This window comes from Oryctolagus cuniculus, chromosome 13 (genome assembly GCF_051225735.1).
Source record: "Oryctolagus cuniculus isolate XC-2025 breed Fujian yellow rabbit chromosome 13, ASM5122573v1, whole genome shotgun sequence".
NCBI classification, from domain to species: domain Eukaryota; kingdom Metazoa; phylum Chordata; class Mammalia; order Lagomorpha; family Leporidae; genus Oryctolagus; species Oryctolagus cuniculus.
The window spans coordinates 27,048,427-27,072,874 of NC_142879.1; the positions used below are offsets into that span (position 1 = coordinate 27,048,427).

At 49.1% G+C, this 24,448-nt stretch overlaps 1 protein-coding gene across 1 annotated transcript in view; it reads left to right on the top strand.

Annotated features, from left to right (window-relative positions):
• The window catches only part of LOC149122527 (uncharacterized), a 38,664-nt gene extending 16,206 nt beyond the window's left edge, over positions 1–22,458 (top strand). Inside the window, exons 2-5 of the mRNA XM_089312159.1 lie at positions 7,946–8,045; positions 12,979–13,024; positions 20,419–20,521; positions 21,492–22,458. Of these exons, the coding sequence (XP_089168285.1) occupies positions 8,009–8,045; positions 12,979–13,024; positions 20,419–20,521; positions 21,492–21,623 (318 nt within the window). The 5' untranslated portion in view covers positions 7,946–8,008 and the 3' untranslated portion in view covers positions 21,624–22,458. The remainder of the gene's footprint in view (positions 1–7,945; positions 8,046–12,978; positions 13,025–20,418; positions 20,522–21,491) is intronic.
• The last annotated feature ends 1,990 nt before the right edge of the window (positions 22,459–24,448 follow it).

Below are 24,448 nucleotides of genomic sequence, written 5' to 3' on the forward strand. Positions count from 1 at the left end.
AAAAAAAGAAGAAGAAGAAGAAGAAGTGGAGCAGCCAGGACTTGAACCAGCGCCCCCATGGGCTGCTGGCAACTAAACCTGCTGCTCCACAGCATCGGCCCTGACTCCCACTTTCTCTCAAGTCATTAGAGCACCCTGGGAAAGCACAATGAGCAACTTCTCCTGGTGACCCTGGGCTGGACCCTCCACGGGAGTGAGGAAGGCACTGCCGGGAGCTTATTGCCTCTGACAAATGAGCGTTTTCATGTGCTCTGACGCCAGCTTTCCCTTTTCCCCTGAAGGTGAGAGGAGTGAGCTGGGGGAAGGACGGAGCAGATTATGTTTTGAGAAAGAGAGGAACATTCGGAAGTCAAAAACAATGCAAGCTATTAATTGAGAAAAAGTGACATCTTTAAAAGATCATGTTTGGTAGGATCTTATGATAATAATATAACAGTCAAATTAAACACAGTTGGTGTTTGATAAATATGGATGAGTGCATTAGTAAATAAAGAACATTGGTACCTCTGATATGTATCTGAGTGAAGTAGACTTTCACAAGCTGTCTTGGAGATTAAAATATTCCTTTATTATACTGTTTCTATGGGAAAATGTTTTGTACTCCAAACAACTGGCTTGCAAGCAGATGTTTGCAGAAGTTGGGGTTGCTGCCGTGGGAGCAGGTTACATGATGTAAACCACAGTTGCTGGCCTGGACTTCTTGTGACCAACTCACATGTTTAGAAGCCCACAGGCTGGACTCAGGGAAGCAGCCATTGGCCAGGGGACAAAGTGTTGCTAACAGGGAAATACCCTGGACTGTGAACTTATGACAGAGGGCAGAAGAAAATGATAAGTAAAAGCCAGCCTTTCCATTTAAAGTCAGGTGCAAGTTCAGTTCCAATTTAGCATTGACCACGTGGTCACCCATTCATCAGTCCACTCAAATGTCCTCTCTTTCTCTCCAAGTCTTGAAAAATAACACTGAAGGGAGAAACAAAATGCATTCAGTTATAAGGACAGAAAGGATAAGGGGATGGAGAAGAGCAGACAAGAGATCAGATCAACATAAATGTGGAAGACGGGAGGTGTGAGATGGGGCACATTAAATAATTGTAATAATTAATTAACTAATTTAGCACCTCTGAAGGGGCCCCAGTGACCGTGGGAGGTGAGTGCGAGTGGTAAGGCTGAAACCAGGGAGACTAGTTAGAGGTCTGGACCAAAAGGTGTGACGGCCCCCAGCAGCTCCCTCTACACCTGAAGCCAGGTGGCTGCCCCCCACCTTGAGAAGATTGTTTGAAAGAAAACCTGAAATTACAAGAAGCTGAGATGGAAAGATTGCAAGCAGCGTGTGGATTTGGATGAAAGGGAGATCGAAGGGCCAGGGTCATGCCACCACGGGTTAAGCTGCCGCTTGAGATGCCAGCATCACCCATGTGGGAGATGGAGTTTCTGGCTCCTGGCTTTGGCCTGACCCAGTTCCGGCTGTTGCTGCCATTTAGGGAGGGAACCAGCAGGTCCAAGAGTTTTTTTTGTCTCGCCCCGTCTCTCCCTACCACTTGACCTTTCAAATAAATAAATCTTTAAAAAAAAAAAAAAAAAAAAAAAACTAAAGGAAAGGAGGGGTTGAGTGAAAATGCACATTCTGAATGTGAGGATGCCCAGCACACATCTCTCCCTGCTCACTGACAATTCCTAAACAGATGTGTTGGTATCAGCCCACCAGAGGGAAGTTCAGATCTGGTCAACAGCAAAGATTTGGATTGCTAACACTTGGCTTGGGGTCTACCAACGAAGAATCACATGTCATACCCGGAGGGCTGCCACCAGGCAACAAGACAGGACCTGGCTCCTCTTCTCAGTGCCTCGCTCTTGTCTGTCACAATGGGTCAGCAGGGGTCACCTTGCAAGTGAGATGAGTGGGATATTTACTCTTCCAAAATTTAATTTTCACATATATCATAGTAATACATGTACAAAGTTTAAAAAGTCAAACATGGGTGGGCGGGGCCAGCATTGGGGTACAGAGGGTTAAGCTGCCGCGTGCAATGCTGGCATCCCATACAAATGCTGGTTTGATTTCCAGCTGCTCTCCTTCCGGTCCAAGTACTTGGGCCCCTGCCACACACATGGGAGACCCGGATGAAGTTCTAGGCTCCTGGCTTCGGACTGTGCCAGCCCTGGATGTTATGCCATTTTATAAAAAATATATATATATGTATTTATTTGAAAGCAGACTTACAGCGAGAGAGACAGAGACAGATTTTCTGTCCACTGGTTCACTCCCCAAATGGCCACAATGACCAGGGCTAGCCTTGGCTGAAGCCAGGAGCCAGTAGCTTCATCTGGGTTTCACAAGTGGGTGGCAGGGACTCAAGTACTTGGGCCATCTTCTGCTGCTTCCCCAAGTGCATTAACAAGAAGCTGGATTGGAAGTGGAGCAGCCAGGACCAGAACTGGCACCCATATGAAATGCCAGCATCGCAGGAGGTGACTTAACCTGTTATGCCACAAGGCAGGCCATTTGAGGAGTGAACCAGAAGATGGAAGAGTTCTCCCTCTCTCTCTGCCTTTAAAAAAAAAAATTAAAAGTTAAACAATACAACAAGGCCTATAACAAAAAACAACAATCTCCCAGTTCATGCAATCCCACCCCATTCCCACTCCCAGAAAACAAAAACTTTCAATTCCTTTAACTTTCTCTTTTCCATATTTATAAATAATGTTGCGCACACCACCAATTTCTTGGTTTCCCCATTTTGAACACTCCTCTTGACTTCCCACTTGGGCCACTTTGGATTTTGTTCCTTCCTCTACTGTCCACATACCCCCTCCTTACGATTGCTCAAAATGATATCACACTTCAGCTGCCTTCACATTTGGGCAACAGTTTCCCTTTTAAAAGTATAAGTATCAAAAACATATGGCTTTTTTTTTTCTGTGAAAAAGCAGACATATTTGTGCTTTTTAAAAATAAAATAATTTTTCCTATTTAAAACCAAGTCATATACAGCATTGCTTTGAGCATTTGAAGCTGTGCTATAGGAGAGAAACCATTTGACTGTTTTTTCTAGGATTCTCCTTGAAGTGATACATGAATGGTGACTGTGGCTGGGTCAAGATGAAAGTAAGGTCCAAATTTACAAAACTGTAATAATGTTCACTTAATTCATTTCCATTTTTTTTTTTTTTTTGACAGGCAGAGTTAGACAGTGAGAGAGAGAGAAACAGAGAGAAAGGTCTTCCTTCTGTTGGTTCACCCCGCAAATGGCCACTATGGCCATCGCGCTATGGCAGGCGCACTGCAGCCTGTGAACAGCGCCAATCCGAAGTCAGGAGCCAGGTGCTTCCTCCTGGTCTCCCATGCGGGTGCAGGGCCAAGCACTTGGGCCATCCTCCACTGCCTTCCCAGGCCACAGCAGTGAGCTGGACTGGAAGAGGAGCAGCTGGGACAGAATCTGGCACCCCAACCAGGACTAGAACCCGGGGTGCCGGTGCCGCAGGCAGAGCCGGCCTCATTTCCATTTTTTTAAAAACAATTTTAAAGAGTTATTTATTTAAAGAGTTACACAGAGAGAGACAGATACATTCTATCCACTGCTTCACTCCCCAGATGGCCACAACAGTCAGGGCTGGGCCAAGTTGAAACCAGGAGCCAGGAGTTTCATCTGGTTCTCCCACATGGGTGGCAGGGGCCCAAGCACTTGGGTCATCTTCCACTGCCTTTCCCAGGCCATTAGCAAGGAGCTGGATTTGAAGTGGAACTGCTAGAACATGAACTGGAGCCCATATGGGAAGCCAGTGTCACAGGCAGTGGCATTACCCCCATGCCATAAGACCAGCCCCCATTATCACTATTTTTTTTTTTTTTTGACAGGCAGAGTGGACAGTGAGAGAGAGAGACACAGAGAGAAAGGTCTTCCTTTGCCGTTGGTTCACCCTCCAATGGCCACCGTGGCTGGCGTGCTGCGGCCGACGCACCGCGCTGTTCCGATGGCAGGAGCCAGGTGCTTATCCTGGTCTCCCATGGGGTGCAGGGCCCAAGCATTTGGGCCATCCTCCACTGCACTCCCTGGCCACAGCAGAGAGCTGGCCTGGAAGAGGGGCAACCGGGACAGAATCCGGCGCCCCGACCAAGACTAGAACCCGGTGTGCCAGCGCCGCTAGGCAGAGGATTAGCCTACTGAGCCGCGGCGCCGGCCATCATTATCACTATTAAAATCAACCTACACACAAAGCAAGGAAGATTTAACTATGGTGACAGAGCAGCTGATTGTAAATGTTCATTCTTTTTTTAAAAATTAAGTTTTTAAATACACTAGAGAGGCAGAGAGAGAAAGAACACAAGTTCCCACCCCCTGATTCACTCCCCAACTGCCTGCAATGGCCAGGCTTGGGCTGGGCTGAAGCTGGGGGCCGGGAACGCCATCCAGGTCTCCCACATGTGTGGCAGTAACCCAAGTACTTGAACCATGTCTTGCTGCCTCCCAGGGTGTACATTTAACAGGAAGCTGGAATAGGGAGGAGAGTTAGGACTCAAACCCAGGCACTCCAATATGGGATGTGGGCTCCCCAATGGGTGTCTTCAATCATCAGGCCAAATGCCTGCCCAACATTTTCATTCATGATGCAAAATTAAAGCTATAGGTGGCAGATAATGGGAGAGGAAGAGAGAGGGAAAGAAGGAAACTGTGCTGATCACCTCTACTGACACAGCAGGCATCAGAAGGGGCTTTGTAGCTGGAGGATCAAGTGCATTGTGTCCACATGCAGAGGAAACCAAGCAAAGGACTAAAGCTGGGGGGAGGGAAGGAGAAAGCTAAATCTTCTCTGTGTCTAAAGCTCTGTGTCACAGAGGTGAGTCTTCAACTGACCGCATAGTTACAAACATATTACTGAGTTAGGAAGTGCACTGTCCACATCATTTTTAAGAGAGCCAACTGAAGGTAGCAGCCTCTGAGAGGAGCCAGGATGTGGGTGGGCACTGTTAGTTTTCAACACTTCCTTTCTATCTGATTTCTCTTATATTGAACACAGAATACTTCCATTTTTAAAGCAGAACAGAGTAGAACACTCACTTAAAAGTTGAATTCACTGTGAACATGGGAGCCATAACTGCAGATGTCATTTCATGATCTCCAGCCACATCACTCCTGCAGGAACAGCACATTTCCTGGGCTCTTGTTTAAATGGTAACCTAAGCTTAATGGGCCTCTTGGTGGAAGTCTTACGAAGTTAGCATTGAACATGGGCAACATTAGAGGGGCAAGATAATGTGTTTTCTTTGCTCTTACTGTTGGCTAGAAGGTAAGTGTGCTGACCATTTCGATAATGCGGAGAAACTGCACAGAAGTGAGACATATTCCTTTCGGATGGATCTGGTTTCTTAACTTACCAAGCCACAGTGCTTGCCCCTGGATCTGGTTTCATGTACCAAACCTTACTCTGAGTCTGGAATCTTCCTTTATTACTTAAGCAGGTCTCCTGTACTTTTCCTGGTCCCATCCACCTCTGTAAAGCTGGACTTCGCAGGAGGATTAGGGGCTCAGAGTGTGACACACAGCTTTGAACCCATAGCCAGACGTCCCAGGATGTGCAGCTGGTATAGATTTCCCTTCATCATCCTTATTCTCAAAGTTAGGAGGGAAAGGCACAGTGTCTGTCTCTGCAAAGACACCGGCCCTTATTATGCTCTGTAAAATGAATGAACATAGCAAGACATTCCAGATGACCCCCATTCTAACTCCATCTACTTCCCCAGAGTCAGCTTCCCTTATGTGTCTACATTCCCTCTTTGCAGGGAAACATAATCCTCTGTGCTTGCATGCCTTTGCATATTCTGATTTCTCTACTTGGCATGCTTTTCCTGTCCTTAAGGAGATGTCTTCAAGACCCATCTTTTTTAAAGAAGCCGACTGTGTGACTGCACCGCAGTGTCCCCTGCTCCTTAGACAGAGGACCCCTGTTGCTAGACAGAAGTCTTTGATCTGTCTTCAACAACTGCCACCAGGCCCTCTTGCAAGGAGGCAAAACTAAAGTGAGATCTTGGCTTATATGTGAGGGAAAAACATAATCCAGAAACTCACCAAGCTGGTTGAGAAGGGCATAGGGTATTCCCACAAAGGCAGAGGTCAAGAGGCAGTTTTGAAAAAGCAAGCATACAGCCGGCGCCGCAGCTCACTAGGCTAATCCTCTGCCTTGCAGCACCGGCACACCGGGTTCTAGTCCCGGTCGGGGTGCCGGATTCTGTCCCGGTTGCCCCTCTTCCAGGCCAGCTCTCTGCTGTGGCCAGGGAGTGCAGTGGAGGGTGGCCCAAATGCTTGGGCCCTGTACTCCATGGGAGACCAGGGTAAGTACCTGGCTCCTGCCATCCATCAGATCAATGCGGTGCGTCGGCCGCAGCACGCCAGCCACAGTGGCCATTGGAGGGTGGACCAACTTCAAAGGAAGACCTTCCTCTCTGTCTCTCTCTCTCTCACTGTCCACTCTGCCTGTCAAAAAAAAAAAAAAAAAAAAAGGCAATTGCTTTAGACGCCAATGGCTTAATCATGGGGAATGCTTTTCACAACCCTGTCCTTGGTCCACTGTGCCAATCCACTGTGCTCTGTTATGTCTGTGGACAGGTTTGCACAAAAAGTTCATGGAAAATAAAATTAAAAAACAAAGTTTACTTTGGTGCAAAAATTTTGAAATCCATGCATAATTTTTTAATAATACGCATATTTCATGAACTTTTGAAGATATTCTATATTTGTTTATCCTTAATATCAAGGCATTTTGTGATCATTAAAAAAATTTTTAATTATGGAGATTTTCAAACATACATGTACACATATAAACCCTCAGATAGCCAAAACCCTGCTTTAAAACAAATGAAGGCATCTCAGGGTATCTTTCTAACTAACAGATAAAGTCTTCTTTTAAAATTGTTGTACAGCATACATCACATCAAATTTACCATGTTAACCATTTTAAGTGTGCAATTCAGTAGCATGAAGTAACTGCACAATGACGCACAACAATCACCACCATCCAGGCCCCAGGCATGTGCATCATTCTATTTCCCTTCAACTGAGCCCCTAGTAACCATATTCCACTTTCTGTCTCTGAATTTCATTGTTCTAAATAGTGCACATACGTGGACTCATGCAGTATTTGTCCTCTCTTGTCTGGTTTGTTTCACTTAGAATAAATAATGTTTTTAAAGTTCATCCATGTGTTAAAATTATATTCCTTTTTAAGACTTATAAGAGCATTGAAAATAATAATCCCAACATACCTAACAAAATTAACAGTACCTGCTTGATATTACCTCATTAGCTACTCAATGTTAGTGCTTCAAAAAGTATCCCTTGAAATGTCATTTTACAATTAGTTTGAAGGAAGTGGGATCCAAACAAGGTCTATACACTATATTTGGTTATGTCTCAAGTCTCTTTTAATCCATTTTAATTCCTCCTCCCTTTTTTTCCTCATGCTATTTACTTATTGAAGAAGTTAAGTAATGTGCTAGGTAGAATTTCCCCCCTTCTGTATTTGTCTGATTGCATCCTTGTAGCATCATTTCATTACTTCCTCTATCCCCTAAATTTCCAAATGGTACAGCTCTAGGGGCTTGAATGGATTCAGGCTCCATTTCCAGGGTGGGCTGTGTGCTTCCTGTTCCATCAGAGCAAGAGGCCCATGGGGTGTGGTGGTCCCATCTGTAAGGACCCTAGGGTGGATCAGTGGGGGGGCTGCCAGCCTAATCCATCTGTTGATGATACAGCTTGTACAGATAAATGCTCTTAAGCCTTTGTAAGTGTGCATAAGCATACCTGTGTGGCTGTGTCTCTGGATATGAATTTATGTCAATCACCACTATTCGTTCTAGGGATCCTCAAAGAGTCCCCAATTCTGAAAAGAGCCACTCCCAGAATCCTTGAGCTCTCATGTTTCACCCAGCACAGCTCCTTATTTGCAGGTAGCCCTTGAATTACCTGAAGACGAGTGCCTACTTGGAGGCATACAGATCTCTGTAAAAGCCATGGAGGACTGTTCTAACATCCACACTGCCACAGACAGTAAGTCTTCTCTTTGTCTAAGGTAGTTCTCTTCCTGTAGCTGAGATCCATTTTCCCTTGTCTGGGGCTCAGTGGGGGTGAAGAGCAGCTGGCGAGTAGGCCCTGTACACAGGGACCAGGGAGGTGATGAGTGAAGCCCAGACTCATCCCAGGTAATGTACATGCGGCAGGAATTTAGTGAGAGATCGACAAGGGCTAGAACATGCTTTATTTTAACTCCCCAGCCATGGCTGGCTATTTTTCTTTTAAAATTAAATACAGATAACATTTTTAAAAAGTAAATATTCAGAGGATAGGGACCTAAAAGTCCTGACAAGTTTCCAAAGTTCAGAGTCAGTGTGTTTATTTTGTGCCCTTGTAAATCAGCAGAGGCCTGTAAGTGGCAGACTTAAACAGTCCACCTCGTACGCATTTTGTCTTATGGGGGAGGAAGGTTCAGGGAGCAAAGGGGAAGGAGACAGAGCAGAGACAGCTGAGCTGAGTATGGCACGAGGGGAGAGGAGAGCTTGACTCTCTCGATAGAAACAGCATGAGCCAAGCTGTGTGACTGTAGATCCAAGGGAAATCAAGCGTGAGCCACACACGTGGCTGGTGTTGTGGTAGCCATGTGGATAAAAACACACATGAACAGGTGCAATTCATTTCAACACCAAATATCTGATTTAGCTCCATTTATTCAAAATGTTATTTCAATGTGGAATTAATGTAGGACCCATGACTGGGAGTTTATGTTCTCTTTTTATACTAAGTCTCCAAGAGCCAGGGTGAATTTTCCCCTGAAGGCACATCTCCATTGGGGATTAGGTAGAGTGCAAGTGCTCAGTGGCTACTTGAGGTGAGTGGGCCATCCTGTATGTGCTCTAGAGCTTGCTGAAATCCACCAGATGCACCTCAACTCCCATGCTATGAAGTGAAGATGACCCTTCCCACCCTGAGCCCCTTCTAAGGTCGTGGGAGATGTACAGGCCAATGGGTGTCAATGTGCTTCAGTGGCTGAAGCTGTTGGGTGCCCCAAAGGCCTCCAGCTTAGGGGAAAAAAAGCAGTGTTGCCAGCACCTGGGAGCTGAATTAACCTCTTAATGGACCCCTGGGCCGTGTGGACATAGTGTGTACTGAATGGAATGAGTGTGGCAGGGGCTCACAGGCCAGTTAAATTTTGCAACAAAAATTGGGGTAACAGAGATGAGGCTGTCCACTGTTGTTTTGCCATCTCTACTAGGGTCCTTGAAAAAATTCATGGACAATGGAATTAGAACATAAGTTCATTTTGGTGGGGAAAAAAATTTGAAAGGTGTTGTCAAAAGGTTGAGGGAAAATACATATTGTGAAAAAATATGAAGGGATTTTAAAAGATAATCTGCACCACTCCTATCTCAGTTACTCTATTTATTTGAAAAATTAAAATAGATTTTAATAATACCCAAAGCACTGCACATGATCAGATGAGCAAAATAGGCTGTTGCCCCCACCCAAGGAGCTCACAGAACAGTGGGGAAACACACATATTAATGTGTGCATGTAAAGACCAAATAGATGTGCAGTCCCTGGAACTCTTCCTGGAAGGATCAGAAAAAAACAGGTCAAAATGCCTTAACCAATGCAATAGCTGAAAATTCCATAGTAAATGTGGCTGTGCGTGCAGCCTCTCATCTCTTGGTTCTGAACCCCTATGGTCCCTGCTCTTCCCCCACCTCCCCTCCCTGCCCCAGTGATGCAACCCCAGCAGCCCCAGGTTCACGTCCCCCTAAGTTCAAGTGCACCAAGAAAATGAGTGAACAAGTAGTCCCAGCCCTAGGCTCCCAGCATCTCGTGGGCTCTGACTGGGACCTGAGACTTCCTGGACCAATCTTGGGGGGCCCTGGCTCCATTTCTTCTGACTGGTCACCCCTTGCACATGACCCAGGAGTGTGAGAGCCCCGGCTTTCCTGTAGAAAAAACTTGGAAACAGGTATTAAATTGGGGTGGAAGAAGCTGAACAGCTGAGACATGACAAAATCCACGAAGAATGATGGGAAGGTGTAACCTGGGCTGGCTTTGTGAATGTGCAACCTGTGGGATGCTGCACTTAAAAGATCCTGCCCTTGGCGTAATGATCTGCTATCACCAGCTTGAAATTCTTATTACTTCTAAACAAGGGGCTCCACATTTTCATTTTTACATAGCTGATCCTCGATGTGTCTACTACCATTCCATTACCTGTAGGAGGAAATGACTTTGGAACTGGACTTTGGAAGAGCAAATAAAATAGCAATTTTCCAAGTGGAAAAAAAATGTGGAGAGGTTGGGTGGTGAGGAGGAGAGGGAAGGGGAGGGAAGAAATTCCAGGCAGAGGCTCTGCATAGGCAAAAAAAAAAAATTCAGGACATGAAAGGATTGATGAGAAACTGAAAGCTCCAGCACTTCAGGTGCTTGGGGCCTAAAGTGCTTATGGGGTGTGGCCCTAGCCAACCTGGCAGGACAGGGACAGAGAAGTGACCAGTAAGTACTTCCGAGCTAACGAAGACAAGCCAAGGGAGTTTCTACCTTAGAAACAGAGGAGCTATACATGGTAAACCTAGCTTGTTCCAAACAATCAATGTAGCTCCTGGATTTCTACCTCTGGTTCCCGCCGCACGTGAAGGCTAACTTTTCACTGCGTAATCTTAGCGGCTAAGTGATCTTTATCACCAGGATGTTAGCAAGGTTAGCATTCCACCCCTGTGATTTCACCATCCGAATATTCATGAATCACAGAGATGTTTCTAAGAATGTGTTTTCCAATTGTTGACTTTATAACTATAATAGTGTGCTGTAATTACAAAGATGACGCTTTGGAACCTAAATAGAACAAGCCTCTGTTGCGTGGGAGTTCATTGCTTTGGTGACAAAGGAGAAACACAGACAGTGACTCAGGTGGAACATGTGTTTCATTTTCATTTTGTGTTTCCTTTGGTTCGGCATGTCAGGGCTTGTAACGGGGCCGGCGCAGAGTGCACTGTGGGGAATGCAGACGTTAGAAAGCGAGGCTTTCCCCGTCAGGGACAAAGTGCATGCGCCCCTTCTTACTCAGCCTCTCCATTGTTAAGGCCAACATGAAAGGGGGAGGGGAGACAGGGGCTTCTCTCCAGCACACGGACTCTGTAATGATCAGTATCAGCCTGCACTGTGTCATAGCAGGTAAAGCTGCCTCCTGTGATGCTGGCATCCCACATGGGCGCCGGTTCTTGTCCCAGCTGCTCCACTTCCGATCCAGCTCCTTGCTATCGGCCTGGGAAAGCAGTGGAAAATGGCCCAGGTGCTTGGGCCCTTGCTCCCACGTGGGAGACCTGTCTCTCTCTGTCTCTGTCTCTGTCTCTCTCTATCTCTCCCTCTCGCTGTAAATCTGACTTTCAAACAAATAAATAAATCTTAAAAAAAAGAGTAATGGCTAATATTTTGTTCCCAATTTCTTTAAAGAAACACTAAAGAGACAACACTGGTTCTGAATCGAGAATCTCCTTGAGTTTCCACTGTAGCTTGTTTAAATTTAAATTAAACGTAAGAGGATAAATTAATATTCAGGGAGCTAAGTGCCAGGTGTGCCACACTTGCCTGCCTTGTTCATTCTTGTCTTCCCAGCACTTTGAACAATGCTTGGCATGTAGCAGGCGCTCGATAAATATCTGATGAAGAAGTGGATGAATTTACTCCTTGCAGCACTCCCATGTAACTGTGACAACTTTTCAGACCAGGAAAGAGAGAGTAAGTGTTGGAAACTAAGGGCAGGAGCTGGTATGTCCAGCCAGATGTGTCCCACACGGGACAGCATGACCCCCTTGGTGACTTCTAGGTAGGTGCACCTTCTGTAAAACCCTTGGTCAATCAGGAATGACGGCAAGAGAGGAGGCCTCTCAAAGTGGAACAATGATATTGTAGTTCTTGCTGACTACAGACACAGAGCCAGAAATTCACGGAATTGAGCAACTGAAGGGAACTTCAGAATTTACAATAAGAAAGCTACCATTTACTGAGAGATACTGAGTTAATTCTCTCTCTTTCTACACACGCGTGGATACTTCCAAAAGGTTATGGGGTTAGACACTTAGCCTAGTGGTGAAAATGCTTACCTCCACATCAGAGTACCTGGTATCAACTCTCACCTGCAGCTCCTAAGTCCAGCTTCCCGCTAATGCAGACCTGCGAATGGGCAGTGGTGACGGCTCCAGTAACTGAGTACCTGCCATGTGCTTGGGAGACCTACACTGAGGCATCAGCTCCCAGCTTTGACCTGGCCCAGTCCTGGCTTGCCGTTGTGGGCATTTAGGGAGTGAATCAGTGGACAGAAGTATTCTCTCTCTCTCTCTGTTCTCACTCTCTCTCTCTCTCTCTCTGTTCTCACTCTTGCTCTCTCTGCCTCTCAAATAAATGAAGAAAAATAATTTAAACTATGAGTTTATTTTAGGGCAAAATTTTTTTTCATAATATTCATTTCCTTTTTTATGCATTATGAAACAAGTATTGTACCAAAATAAACTGCTTTTACTTTCATTTTTTTCCATGAGCTGTTTGAAGTGTGTCTGTATGTATACACATAAACGTATGGCTCCAACAGCAATCCTGCAAAAGTGGGTCCTACTGGCTCCCTTACTGCTGTGCAGACTGGTGAGTGGCAGGAGGTGGGGCTGCTGTTGTCCTGAAGCTGTCGCCTTAGTACAACCTCCTTGATGAACACAGGAGGAATCTGACCCTCGGGGAGGTACCCAGCAGTATTCAGTTGGTACAGAACCAGGACTTGAACCTTGGTCCTATGTTATTTCCATGGTGTTCACAGCCTAGATGAGTACACTTAGAGTTTGTTTGTTTGTTTGTTTTCCTGTTGTTTGTATCAGCCACTGCTAGGCTTAGCAGGACAAAAACCAAGTTTATTAAGGACTAATTGATCATTCCATTCTCCACCCCCACCCCCACCCCCTAGAAACTAATGATTCTTCCCTGTCTTCCATCTCAGCCCCTGACACACGGTAGGTACTAGGTACTTGGCATGCTTGATTTGGGCGGGATATGATTTGCATGGAATCTCACTCTTGGATGTCCTTCAATGGCAGGACTGGGAAAAAGCCACCCTTTGAGAAGCACAGAATAATACCGGTTTTTACTTTCAGTATAAAATAAAATGTATACTTTGTTTAAGAATTAACATGTCTCAACTGTAGAATAACTGGAACATTCAGAAATGTGTGTGTGGAAGAGAAACAAAATCACCTACCTATATTTCTGCCATCTAGAGTTAAACACTCTTAGTATGTTGTGGCTATTTCTTCTTTCTGCATTCTGTATTTTGTTTATATTTTTGTAGAGTTGTGGTTGCATTCAGTTTCCAGTATATGTGGTCTTGCCTTTTTTTTTTTTTTTTTTTTTTTTGGACAGGCAGAGTTAGACAGTGAGAGAGAGAGAGAGACAAAGGTCTTCCTTTATCATTGGTTCACCCCCTCAATGGCTGCTGCGGCTGGCGCACTGCGGCTGGCACACCGCGCTGATCCGAAGGCAGGAGCCAGGTGCCTCTCCTGGTCTCCCATGGGGTGCAGGGCCCAAGGACTTGGGCCATTCTCCACTGCACTCCTGGGCCACAGCAGAGAGCTGGCCTGGAAGGGGGGCAACCGGGACAGAATCCAGCACCCCGACCGGGACTAGAACCCGGTGTGCCGGCGCCGCAAGGTGGAGGATTAGCCTAGTGAGCCACGGCGCCGGCCGTGCTCTTGCCTTCTAAAAATCACCTGTCTCCACAACTTTCCCTAAATCATAAACTGTTTGTAAACACCTTTTTACATAGTGGCATAGCGCTGAGAAAACAGGCTCTTATTTAAAAAACAGTCTCCTGGTCAGCATCCCGTTATGCCAGATCATTAGCTTCTCCTAGCTCTTCCATAACCAACCACACTGTTCCCTCAATCAGAAAAATAGTTGGGGTCAATGTTATCATCAGAAGCCCGAGGGAAAACACAGATTCCAGGAGCCAGTGTTGTGGCACAGCGGGTTAAACCACTGCCTGCAACACCAGCATACCCTATGAGCACCAGTTTGAGTCTCAGCTGCACCACTTCTGATCCAGCTCCCCACTGCCACCCACGTGGGAGACCTGGGCGGAGTTCCAGGCCCCTGGTTTCGGCCTGACCCACCCTGGCTGTTGTGGCCATTTGGGTAGTGAACCAGTGACTGGAAGGTGCTTGGTCATTAACAGTAAATTTCCAGTAATCAGAGGGCTATCTTGAGCTCTAGGACCCAACCCCGCTACCATTCCTTCCTCTTTCCCCTCCCTCCTGACATCTCTGGTCCCCATGGTCCCCAGCTCAACACTCCCTAACACCTTAGGACTCCCCTCCTCTGCTTGTCCTTATACCACACTGTTGTCAGAATCTTCAAATATGTGCCTGGAAGTTCCCCCAACCCAATGGCTCCTGTTCACCTCACCAGTCCTGCCTCAATTCAGGCAACCTTGCTTCACTCCCCAGGCCAGCCAAGTACCTGCTTAGGGCACCAGTAAAGCGGCTGGGATTCCCCCTCTCCCCACAGCTTGCCCCAAGGGATCCTGAATTTGGCAATGAAAACGTCTAGGGGAAAAAGCTGTCGTCATTTCAGGACATGGAAGAGCATTCATTGTGCGTTGTGGATCTTCCTGATTTTGAATGAAGGGCATCTAACAGTGGGGATACCATTGTTCTTTGTGTCATCTGGACTTTGATCACCCCACCCGACCAGTGCTGCAGCCTCTACCCAACCCACGGTCAGCCCTGCCCCATCAAGCTTCCTGAAAAGCATCTGTTTGTGTCCACCTGCCACCACAAGACCCTGTGACCCCCACTGCTTTGTCCCGGGGTTGGCGGGGAGGGCAGAGTGCACACAACCCTAAGGTCTGTCGCAGTCAGCCCCTTCCCTACTCGATCCCCAACTCCCTGCTTTCCACCTGCGCTTCCACCCAGCACCTGCCCTGCCATGCTCCAGACATGCTCTGTGTCCTCACAATTCCACCTTTCCACCCACTGCATGCTCACTGGCTGTGGGCCTTGCAACACGCCTGGCACTGTGCAAGATGCAGGGAATAAGCGTGGAGACGAGGAGGGCATAGCCCCTGTCTTCCTGGCACACAGAGCTTCTCAGATGCTCCCCCCCGCCCCGCCCCGTCTGGAATGCCTTCCTTCCTCCCCTGCCTAGAGAATGCTCAGCTCAATGTCCAGCTCAAAAGTCACCTCGACCGTCGGCCCTTGGTAGCTCTTTAATCCTTACTGCATCCGGCCAGGGGCTATCTAGGGGAAAAAGCTGTGGATCTTCCTGATTTCGAATGAAGTATGAATGAAGAATGAATAGTCTGTCTCCCCACAAGCTGAGTACCTGGAGGGCGCGCATGCATTACTACAGTTCTTGATGCAATACCCAGCACATAGTAGGTTCTCATTAAAATATTTACTGACCCCCCCACCCTGTACTTCAAAAATTCATGATAAAACAGAACTAAAATATAAGTTGGTTTTGATGCAAAAAATGCATAGTTTTTTTTTTCATAATAAGCATCTTCTATGAATTGTCGAGGATCTCCCTCATCCACTACGTGCTATGTACTGGACATAGTTTCACGTGTGTCGCTCCCCCTCTTCGTGGAGGAGCAACACAGGACCCTGCGCTGTTCTTTCGTCTGCTCGGCCCTCCCCGGGTTTGCTGCTGGTTCTTCCCGGGTTGGCTACTATCCCTTCCACCTCCGTGGAAGGGCAGTTCCCCCTGGCCGCATTCCCCACTTCCGCAGGGGAGCGGCACACCGCCGGCCGGCTCTCTCGGGGGCTGCACGGGTGTTCCTTCAGCTAGATGTTCCCCATAGATGTTCCTGGTGCATGCCGTCTCTCTCCTCCTTTATAGTCCTCCTCCGCCAATCCCAACTCGGCCGCCCACACGCCGAGTACGCTGCTCTCCAATCAGGAGCAAGTCCTACAGTTAATTGGTTGAACTGGAGGCAGCTGTGCGGAAGCTGTTTACTTCTCTCCCAACGCCATATTGGGGGAGAGCAGATGCATAGAATAAGTCTTAATTCGAGTAACTTAGTCTAGTCCGGGCTGCTCCCCACACACGTGTGGTGATTTGTCACCTAAACACTGCTATAAAATCCTCAAGGTCAAGGGTTGCTCTTGTACTGCCCTCATAACTCCAAGGAGTCCCAAGAACACTGCTGTGTGCCGTGTCTGGCAATAGGGCACAATCTGAGACATTGACTGACAGGTACAAACTCACCGGAGTGACTCACTGCACGCTCAGCCACTGCAGATTCAAGTACAAGCTCATCATCAGATGATTGCAGTTCATCGTATTTTGGGAAACAGAATAGAAGTCGAAAAAGCCCTGCTCAGTTTACTCAGTCAATAGCAGGGCTTATGCTTGTGGGTGAAGCAAATTACAGAATAATTGCAAATTTGGCAGAGAGGAGAGTTATCACAGAGGGCACAGGGACCTGGAATTTGTCAAGTGTGAATCGCCTGTGACTCCGAGAGCAGGAATTTTCCCGTAAGGTCAACTCTGGAAGCGTCTAGGTCTTTTGCAAGGCTTTGGTGAGGCACGGGTGCCGGTCGTCAACAGGAAAAGCAAATCTAAACACGTAGAATGCTCGCTAAGATTTGGAAGACACAGTAGTTTTAAAGTCAGACCTGAGCAGCTTTCTGAGCTATGGTTTCTTCGTCCATAAAATTGAGATAATCACACCTGCCTCACAGGGTTATTATGAGAAGGAAATAAGATACTGAGTATTTTTAAAAGTGCTTACCACTGCACCTGGCATGTAGTATGTGCTCAGTAAATAATAATTACTAAATATGACCTGGCTGCAGATTGATTTTTTTTTTCAATTTGTTCATATCAGGCAGAAAGCCAGCCTGAGAGATGGAACTTTCCATTGGGATCTAGGCATTTTCGCGATCGCAGAGTTCTATGTGACGTGTCAGCTGCAAAGGTGTCGTGAAGGGAGGGGGAGCAACATGGAGTGAATGTCTCCCACGCAGAAACCCCGAGGATGCACCGTCTTTCATGTGCACCACGGCTCTGTGAGAATTGCACTCTCCTCTCATTTCATAGGAGACACCAGCTTTAGGACCCACACCCAAAGTCACAGAGGAGGTGGCGACGTGGGGACCTGAATGAAGGTCCTTCCTGCCATCCCTGCTCCTGCCCTTCCACCCTCTCCTACTCTGTCTCCTCCAAGCACAGTGTGCCTGGCCAGCCACGAGCTAAGGATGCCCCTGAGCTGGTGGAAGGTGTCTTCTTACCATCACAGAGCACGTCTCTAAGCAGAGGGCAAAACAGGGACTATGCAGTCTGGATGTCTGCTAAGGTTCCCGTAGGTGTGAGGATTGAGGATCCAGAGGTCATGGAGAGCTGCTTTTCCTCTTGGAGTACAATCCCCACATCCATTAAATGAAGGCACTGGGTGGCATCAAAGTGTTCCAAGTTCTCCCGTGAGCACTTGGCAAGGGGCAGGATGAATTAGTTGTGTTCAAGCTCTCAGACTTGGGAGCCAGACTGCCTGGGCTCCACGCCCTCTCTGCTACTCAATAGCTATGTAACTACTGGCAAGTTATTTCTGTGTGCCTCAGTTTCTCCATCCATAAAATGGGTTGTTAGGAAGATGAAATGCATTATATGTAAGAGGCTTAGCATGTGGCCTGGAACACAGAGACTGCCAGAAGTCCAGAATGTACTTGATAGCTCTTCTTTTTCCTTAACAATCCCTGTGGGACTTAAAGTCAACACATCCTTATTTTTAAAATATAAGGAAAATTCCAAGCACTTCCTACTTAAGACAGATACTCCAGAAAGACTCTAGCTGCTTGTTGCATGGTTCTGGTACAGGACATGAGCAGGCTCGTGCCCTATGAGGGAAAGACGGAAGCAGACGACGGCCAGGATCTTTTGGCTCTGCTGTCTTACTGGCTCTGAAAATCAGCACCACAGACTCCGCACCTGCTTGGGTACAGCCTGAGGTAAGCACCTGCCTGGAAGTCCCCCTGCCACCAAGCTGACACAGAGGTGCCAGAGCCGAGGTGCCAGCTGTGACACGGATAGAAGCGTCGCCTGGCTGTTCTGACTCCAGACTCCTCCGTCACACTGTAGACTGCACTTTTTTTTTTTTCCAAGGTGGACAGGAAAGTCCAGAGAGACAGACACCATGCAGGTGCTGCTCCGCAGGCGAGACTGACTGCAGGGGTTTTTGTTTGGATGTCAGGAAAGAAAGCAAAGGTAACCACGATTTGGTGTGTGGGGGGTGTCCTTCTCTCTTCCACCACACCCTGCGTAGCACTTGGAGACAGAAATCAAGATCCCATCTCTGATCCCACTTAAGCAACTTGAGCAAGGATGGTGTTTGATGCACCCTTCCCCATAAAGAAGATTGAAGTGCGTATAGCACTGTGGCAAAGTATTGGCATCGCCCTAAATAGGAAAAGGAGAGAAATGTCTGAGCAAATCATACAACATCCACCAGCCATCACCAATTATGGTGCTGAGACGCAGGAAGGATGGTGGTGTCCTCTGGGGGCAGACAGGGGCAGATGTGAGCAGGAATGGACATAGGTGAGGTGCTAAGCACTGCACGGGATGGTCTATTTCTTAACTTAGGTGGTGGGCTCTTGCCGTGTCTTCTATTCTTATAACATATATATATATATATATATATACACACACACACACATATATATATTCTATGTAATCATCTGTATGAATCTACATTTTACAATAAGACATATTTTTAAGAAGAAAAATTATAGTAATAAAGACCACAGACTATTCCAAGCAAAAGAACAAATTCCAAAATTTCATGTAATGTACAATCTATTTTAAAATCATATGCACGAGAAAAAAAGACTGGGATGAAGCACACCAAAATGCTAATAGTGTTGAAAATATGGGTAATTGCTTCCTCTTGCCTGTTCCCCAAATTTTGACATTGGCAAAAAATTATAGTAAAATTTCCTCTAGGGGAAGGTACTGTGGCACAGCAGTCAGGCCAACATTTGGGATGCCTGCATCCCACCTCAGAGTGTCTGGTTCAGGTCCTGGCTGCTCCATTTCAGATCCAGCTTCCTGCTGGTACACACTCTAGGAGGTGACGGTTTGGGAGCTTGGATCCTTGCTGCCCGCATGGAAAACCTGGATGGAGTTTCAGGCTCCTGGCTTCAGCTTACCCTAGCTCCAGCTGTTGTAGATATCTGGAGGATGAGCCAGTAGATGGAAAATATCTCTCTCTCTCTCTCTCTCTGTTGTTCTATTTTTTAAAAAGTTCATGGAAAAGTGCATTATTTTTAAACAAAAAATGAAAATTTCCTCTAAAGGAGTATTTAAAAGTATGATTTTAAAAATTATTTAGCCAGAGCCGTGGCTCACTAGGCTAATCCTCCACCTTGCGGCGCCGGCACACCGGGTTCTAGTCCCGGTCGGGGCACCGGATTCTGTCCCGGTTGCCCCTCTTCCAGGCCAGCTCTCTGCTGTGGCCAGGGAGTGCAGTGGACGATGGCCCAAGTGCTTGGGCCCTGCACCCCATGGGAGACCAGGAGAAGCACCTGGCTCCTGCCATCGGATCAGCACGGTGCGCCGGCCGTAGCGTGCTGGCCTTGGCGGCCATTGGAGGGTGAACCAACGGCAAAGGAAGACCTTTCTCTCTGTCTCTCTCTCTCTCTCATTGTCTACTCCGCCTGTTGAAAATAATAATAATAATAATAAAATAAAATAGAAAAAAATTATTTAAAATCACTTTTGTATTTACAAGTATTTCCAAAAAAGTTTGTGGGAAATAGAATTAAAAGATAAGCTTATTGCATTGTAAAAAAATTTTGAAATACATGCACAGTTTTTTCATAACACACATTTTTTATGGGCTTTTTGAAGACCCCCAGTGCTATCTCATTTGATTCCTATACTAACACTGTGGGGGGAGTCGATGTTAAGTAGTCCCATTTTACAGACTGGAAAACTGAGACAAAAGGTTGATGATTTACATGAAGCCACTCTGCTGGCAAGAGGTAAACCTGGGGGTGGGCCCAAGGCTCCTGCGCCCTGCTAATCCTCCAGATGCCCCAGGATCCATTCTCTTACGTGGGGACAGCTGCTACTTGGGGCTGGTCCCTGTGCTCCAAGGTGGGTGTCCATGGTAGTTGACAGAGGGCTACACACAAGCTGTCCCCAAAGATGTAATCCCTCCTCTGTGGCAAGGCACCAAGTCCTTGTGTGTAAAACTCCTGGGAGATGTTGAGGGGGAGGGCACAGTCTGGCTGAGAATCAGGTCGGACAACATTTCTGACTCTGGGTTTTGGAGGGGAAAGGCAATTGTGGGACCGGGTCTGGCTTTGTGTGATTTAACACCTCCCCTGGACACCTTCTTTCTCCCCAGCTCTCTGCACGGACGTCACCAGAGACTCAACAAGGTGCCTGTGGCACAGGATCTGCCTTCAGGACCCTCAGAGCTCAGCCCAGGGACCCTCACTTCAGAAAAGGTGGGAGCCACAGAAAGGGAGGGTCTTCCTGCAGAATGCCATAGGCAGTGCCAGACCGAAACCATCATACTCTGTTCAGAGTCCAGTGTACTTTGCAGGGCCACCACCCAGCACCAGGGAAAGCCCCAGGGGTGTGCTGGAGCTGCTACAGGTGGAAAATGAGGACTACTCTCACGGTTTTCTCTCTGGGGTCCTCTCCCTGTCCCTCTCATGACTGTCACCCTAGGCATGGCTTGACTGCACCCACAGCTATTTCCCCTGATGGGAGGGGACAGGGAGCTGTGGGGGAGATTCAGAGAGTACCCCCAGGAAGCCCACCCTGCTTTATAACTAATGATGCCACAACAGAGGGCCAACTCTGCCCCATCCTCAGGGGATCTTTGCCAGCAATCTTCTGCACTGAGTGCGACCGTGGAGGCCATTTTTCAGTTGCGGGAACTTCAGCCTGCAGAGTGAAATTACTTGCCCAACACTGCATCCAGAACCAAAGCTCCTCTCACCCTTCTGAGCTCACTGGGCTGCCCAGAGGCTGCCCATTTTGCAGACCCTTGCTTTAGAAAGTCCCGGGTTCAAACTGAATTTGGGGAAAGTAAGACTACTGAGAAATACAATGGAGGAGAAAGAAACCCAGCCCGCTCCCTTTGGAGGTGAAGAAGTGTGCTGAGCCAGGCAGCCGGGACTGCCACTTTTCCTGCTGTTTAACTTGTGTTTCTGGAGCGCTGTGAGCAAACACAGTCTTGAAGTCTGGAGTACAGAGGAATGAGGGAGAGGAATGTGGGAAGGGACCGTGCGCTGAACCAAGAAACTGCTAAGACCTTTAAATATCTCTTGAACTTTTTCTTTCCTTTTCTTGCTTTTGGCTCCCTGCAATGTTTTGTGTTTAGCTCTGGTTGCCACGAGTGGGCTGTTTTTAGCTGCTTCGTTCCTTCCCGTCTCCTTTTAATTTTTTTCTCCCTTCCTTTTGCACAAGCCCCAGCATGAAGTCTCCAGTTCTTATCTCACTCAGCAAAAACAAACCAAGGCTGATCTGAATTGTGGAATCCCCAGGCGGCTCTCCAGGGAAAACCTCTGCAGTAATCAAGTCTCCTTCGCTGAAGATTAACCCCTAACATAACCCTAACCAGGACCTATCCGAGGCGGGAGAGACGTTGCTCGCCTTTGTGGAGACAAGGGGTTTTGGAGCGGGGCGCTTCCCTTGCCTCCCACCGGCACGGCACAGCCTGTGCGTGTGATGAGGGTGTGACCCTGCACACTGTGGGCATCAAGTCAGGAGCGAGGACGCACGAGGCTCACATACGGGTCATCCTCCCCGCCCCCCGCTGCCGCCGTGGCACCGACTGCGGGTGCTCTTCCCTTCTCCTGCCCTTTCAGTCTCCCTCCAGGTCGGCGGGCGCTGATTTCACAGTTTTCCTGGGGAAAAGAGGGGAGGAGAGCAGGTAGAAGTAGTTTTTGTTGTCCTTGGATACTAAGTTTCATTCAAGTCGGGGCGGGGAGGGGGGTGGCCCGACTTCTCCAGCGAGATTCTTATCGCTCTTCAAGTTTCGGGAGGAGAGCGGGCAGGCAGTGCCCGCCTGGGACTCCCTGTACGCAGCCCATACCGCCTCCACCGCCTGCGTGACCTGGAGATGCGAGCCTAAGTAAGAGTGATGAGAAGGATCAGGATTGGTGGGAGGAGCTGCAGGCACCGCGGTAACACAAACAAGCCGACGAAGCATAGCGGACGTCTCTGGGGTCTTCCTCGCCCTCCCCTCGCACGCTTCTGTGGACGCCGCTCTGTATGTTCACTGGGTGCTCTAACCTGAGTCTGCGTTTATGGGGTTCCACAGTTCTTCGGTGGCTTCCGTGAATTCATGGACTCACAGCTTACCCCCTCCCCCCACCCCAGTACACAGCGCTGCAGACGGCTCACAGAGAAAATAAACAAATCAACAAATAAAGGGAACGCGTCCCGTGTTCTCTCATCGCCAGGTTTCCCTCGATAATAGTGCTATTTGTTCCAGCAGTGCGCAAGCAAACGCGGTAGATAAGTACAGGTCCCCGACAACTTTCCTTTAAACGCACACTCCTCCACTGATCTAGGCGGGGCAGGGGCTGCGCCGACAGGCCCGCGGCTTACCTGGGCGCACTGCGGCCGGCACAGGCCCGGGAGGCGCGGCGGCGTGGGCGTGGGGATCGAGGGCGGGGCCGCCGGCGCCCGTTACCAGGGAGAAAAGTAAAGCAAAACAGCCGCCCCACGCTTCCCGCGCGGCGCCGCTGCAAATCCGTTCAGCCGCAGGGCAAAGGAACCACCCCAGGGTTCCCCGACGCACCGGGCGCGGGGTGGGGGGCGGGGGGAAGAGACTTCCGAGGTGGTCCTCTTTGCGGTCCAAGCCCGAAGCTGGAGGGGCCGGGTGTTCTGGGCGACGCGCGGGCTTGGGGGGAGAGGAACCTGGGCTCAGGGAATCTAATTTCAACTGCAACTCTAAGGATGTCTGCCCTAGAGCTGGACCCTCCCTTACGACCCGAACAGCCCGGGCTGCAGGTGCTGCGGGGGTGGCGGCCGCGGGTGAGACCTAGCCTCCGAGATGCCTCTGGCGTAAGTGGGATCTTCGATCGCCTCCCTCCCGAGAGGCGGGTGGAAGCAGGTGTCTTCCCTCGGTCGCGCCCCCACAACCCGAGGACGCACGCAGCCCTCCCTCCCCGGCAGGTGCCAAAGTCCCGAGCTACTCAAGTCGCTCTGTGATCGTCCAGGGCCAGCTGAAAAGGACCCCAGGACGGTGGCGGCCGGGGAATCGCAACTGCTAAACAACTGTGGAGGTTCAAACCCATTTCTGCCGAGGCCTCGGCTCCGTCATCGGGCCGAGGGACCCCGCCTTTCACGGCAGCCCACCTGGAGGGCAGAGGGGGTTTCCTTGGAGAGGGGCTGCAGTCCGTGCGTCTCCAGTGCCCGGCATCCGCTCCCAGCCCGGTCCGCGCTGGCCGCAGAGAAACACTTAAGACCCGAAAGTGGGTTCTCCCCCAACCTCTCGGTATTCCCTGAGCTCTGCGACCAGCCTGGAGCGATCTGCAGAGACCCAAACGCTTTCTTTCTCTTTCTCCCTGTCCCGGGCCGCTCGGCCTCAGCCCCCACCAACTCCGCTCCAGGTCTCCGATCTGTCCACGAGCCTGTTGCTCTCAGAGACTCTGTCCGTGTCGAATGCTTTGTGCTTGTCTAATAAACTCGAACCGTGACGGTCCCGCCGCTCGCCCTGGCCCCGGAACCGGGTTCCTGGCGGGCCCACGGGCGCTGCCCTGTGTGTCTGGAGTAATGGGCCAGCTCCTGGCGGTCCGCGGCGGGGAACGATGCGGATTCACCATGGGGTACCTCTGAGCACCTCTCCTTTCCGCCCGGACTCCGCTCTACAAAGAGGCGGCCGGCGGGGTTGGGTGGGGGGCACGCATTGTTCCTGAAGCTCCAGAAAATAACCACTCATTTTAGAGAAAGGTCGTGCCCGCTTCCCAGCCTCACCTAGTCTGGCCAGAGACCAGGGCCCGCCTCCTGCCTTCCCCGTCCCCGGCCCAGCGGAGGGAGAGATGCCAGCGCAGTGGAGTCATGCAGCTGGCTTGGGCATCATTGGCTCATGCCTGGGACACGCAGCGGCCAGCGCGCACCTCTGGCGGCATGCCCGGGCGGCTCCGGGCCTGATATGGACAGGGAGGGCGGGCGGTGTGCGCTGGGCTTGCGAGGCCCCGGACGCGCAGCGGCCGGCTCCGCCCCGGGCTTGCATCACCGGCCCCCCCTCGCCGCCCGCGCCCCGCCCCGGCCCCGCCTCCACCCCCACCCGCCCGCCGCTCCGTTTGGCCGGTTCTCCGGAGAGCTATTAATAGCATTACGTCAGCCTAGGGCTGGGAACCCAGAGTAAATGAGCGCGAGCGCTATAAAAGGGGTGATGCAACGCGCTCCAAGCC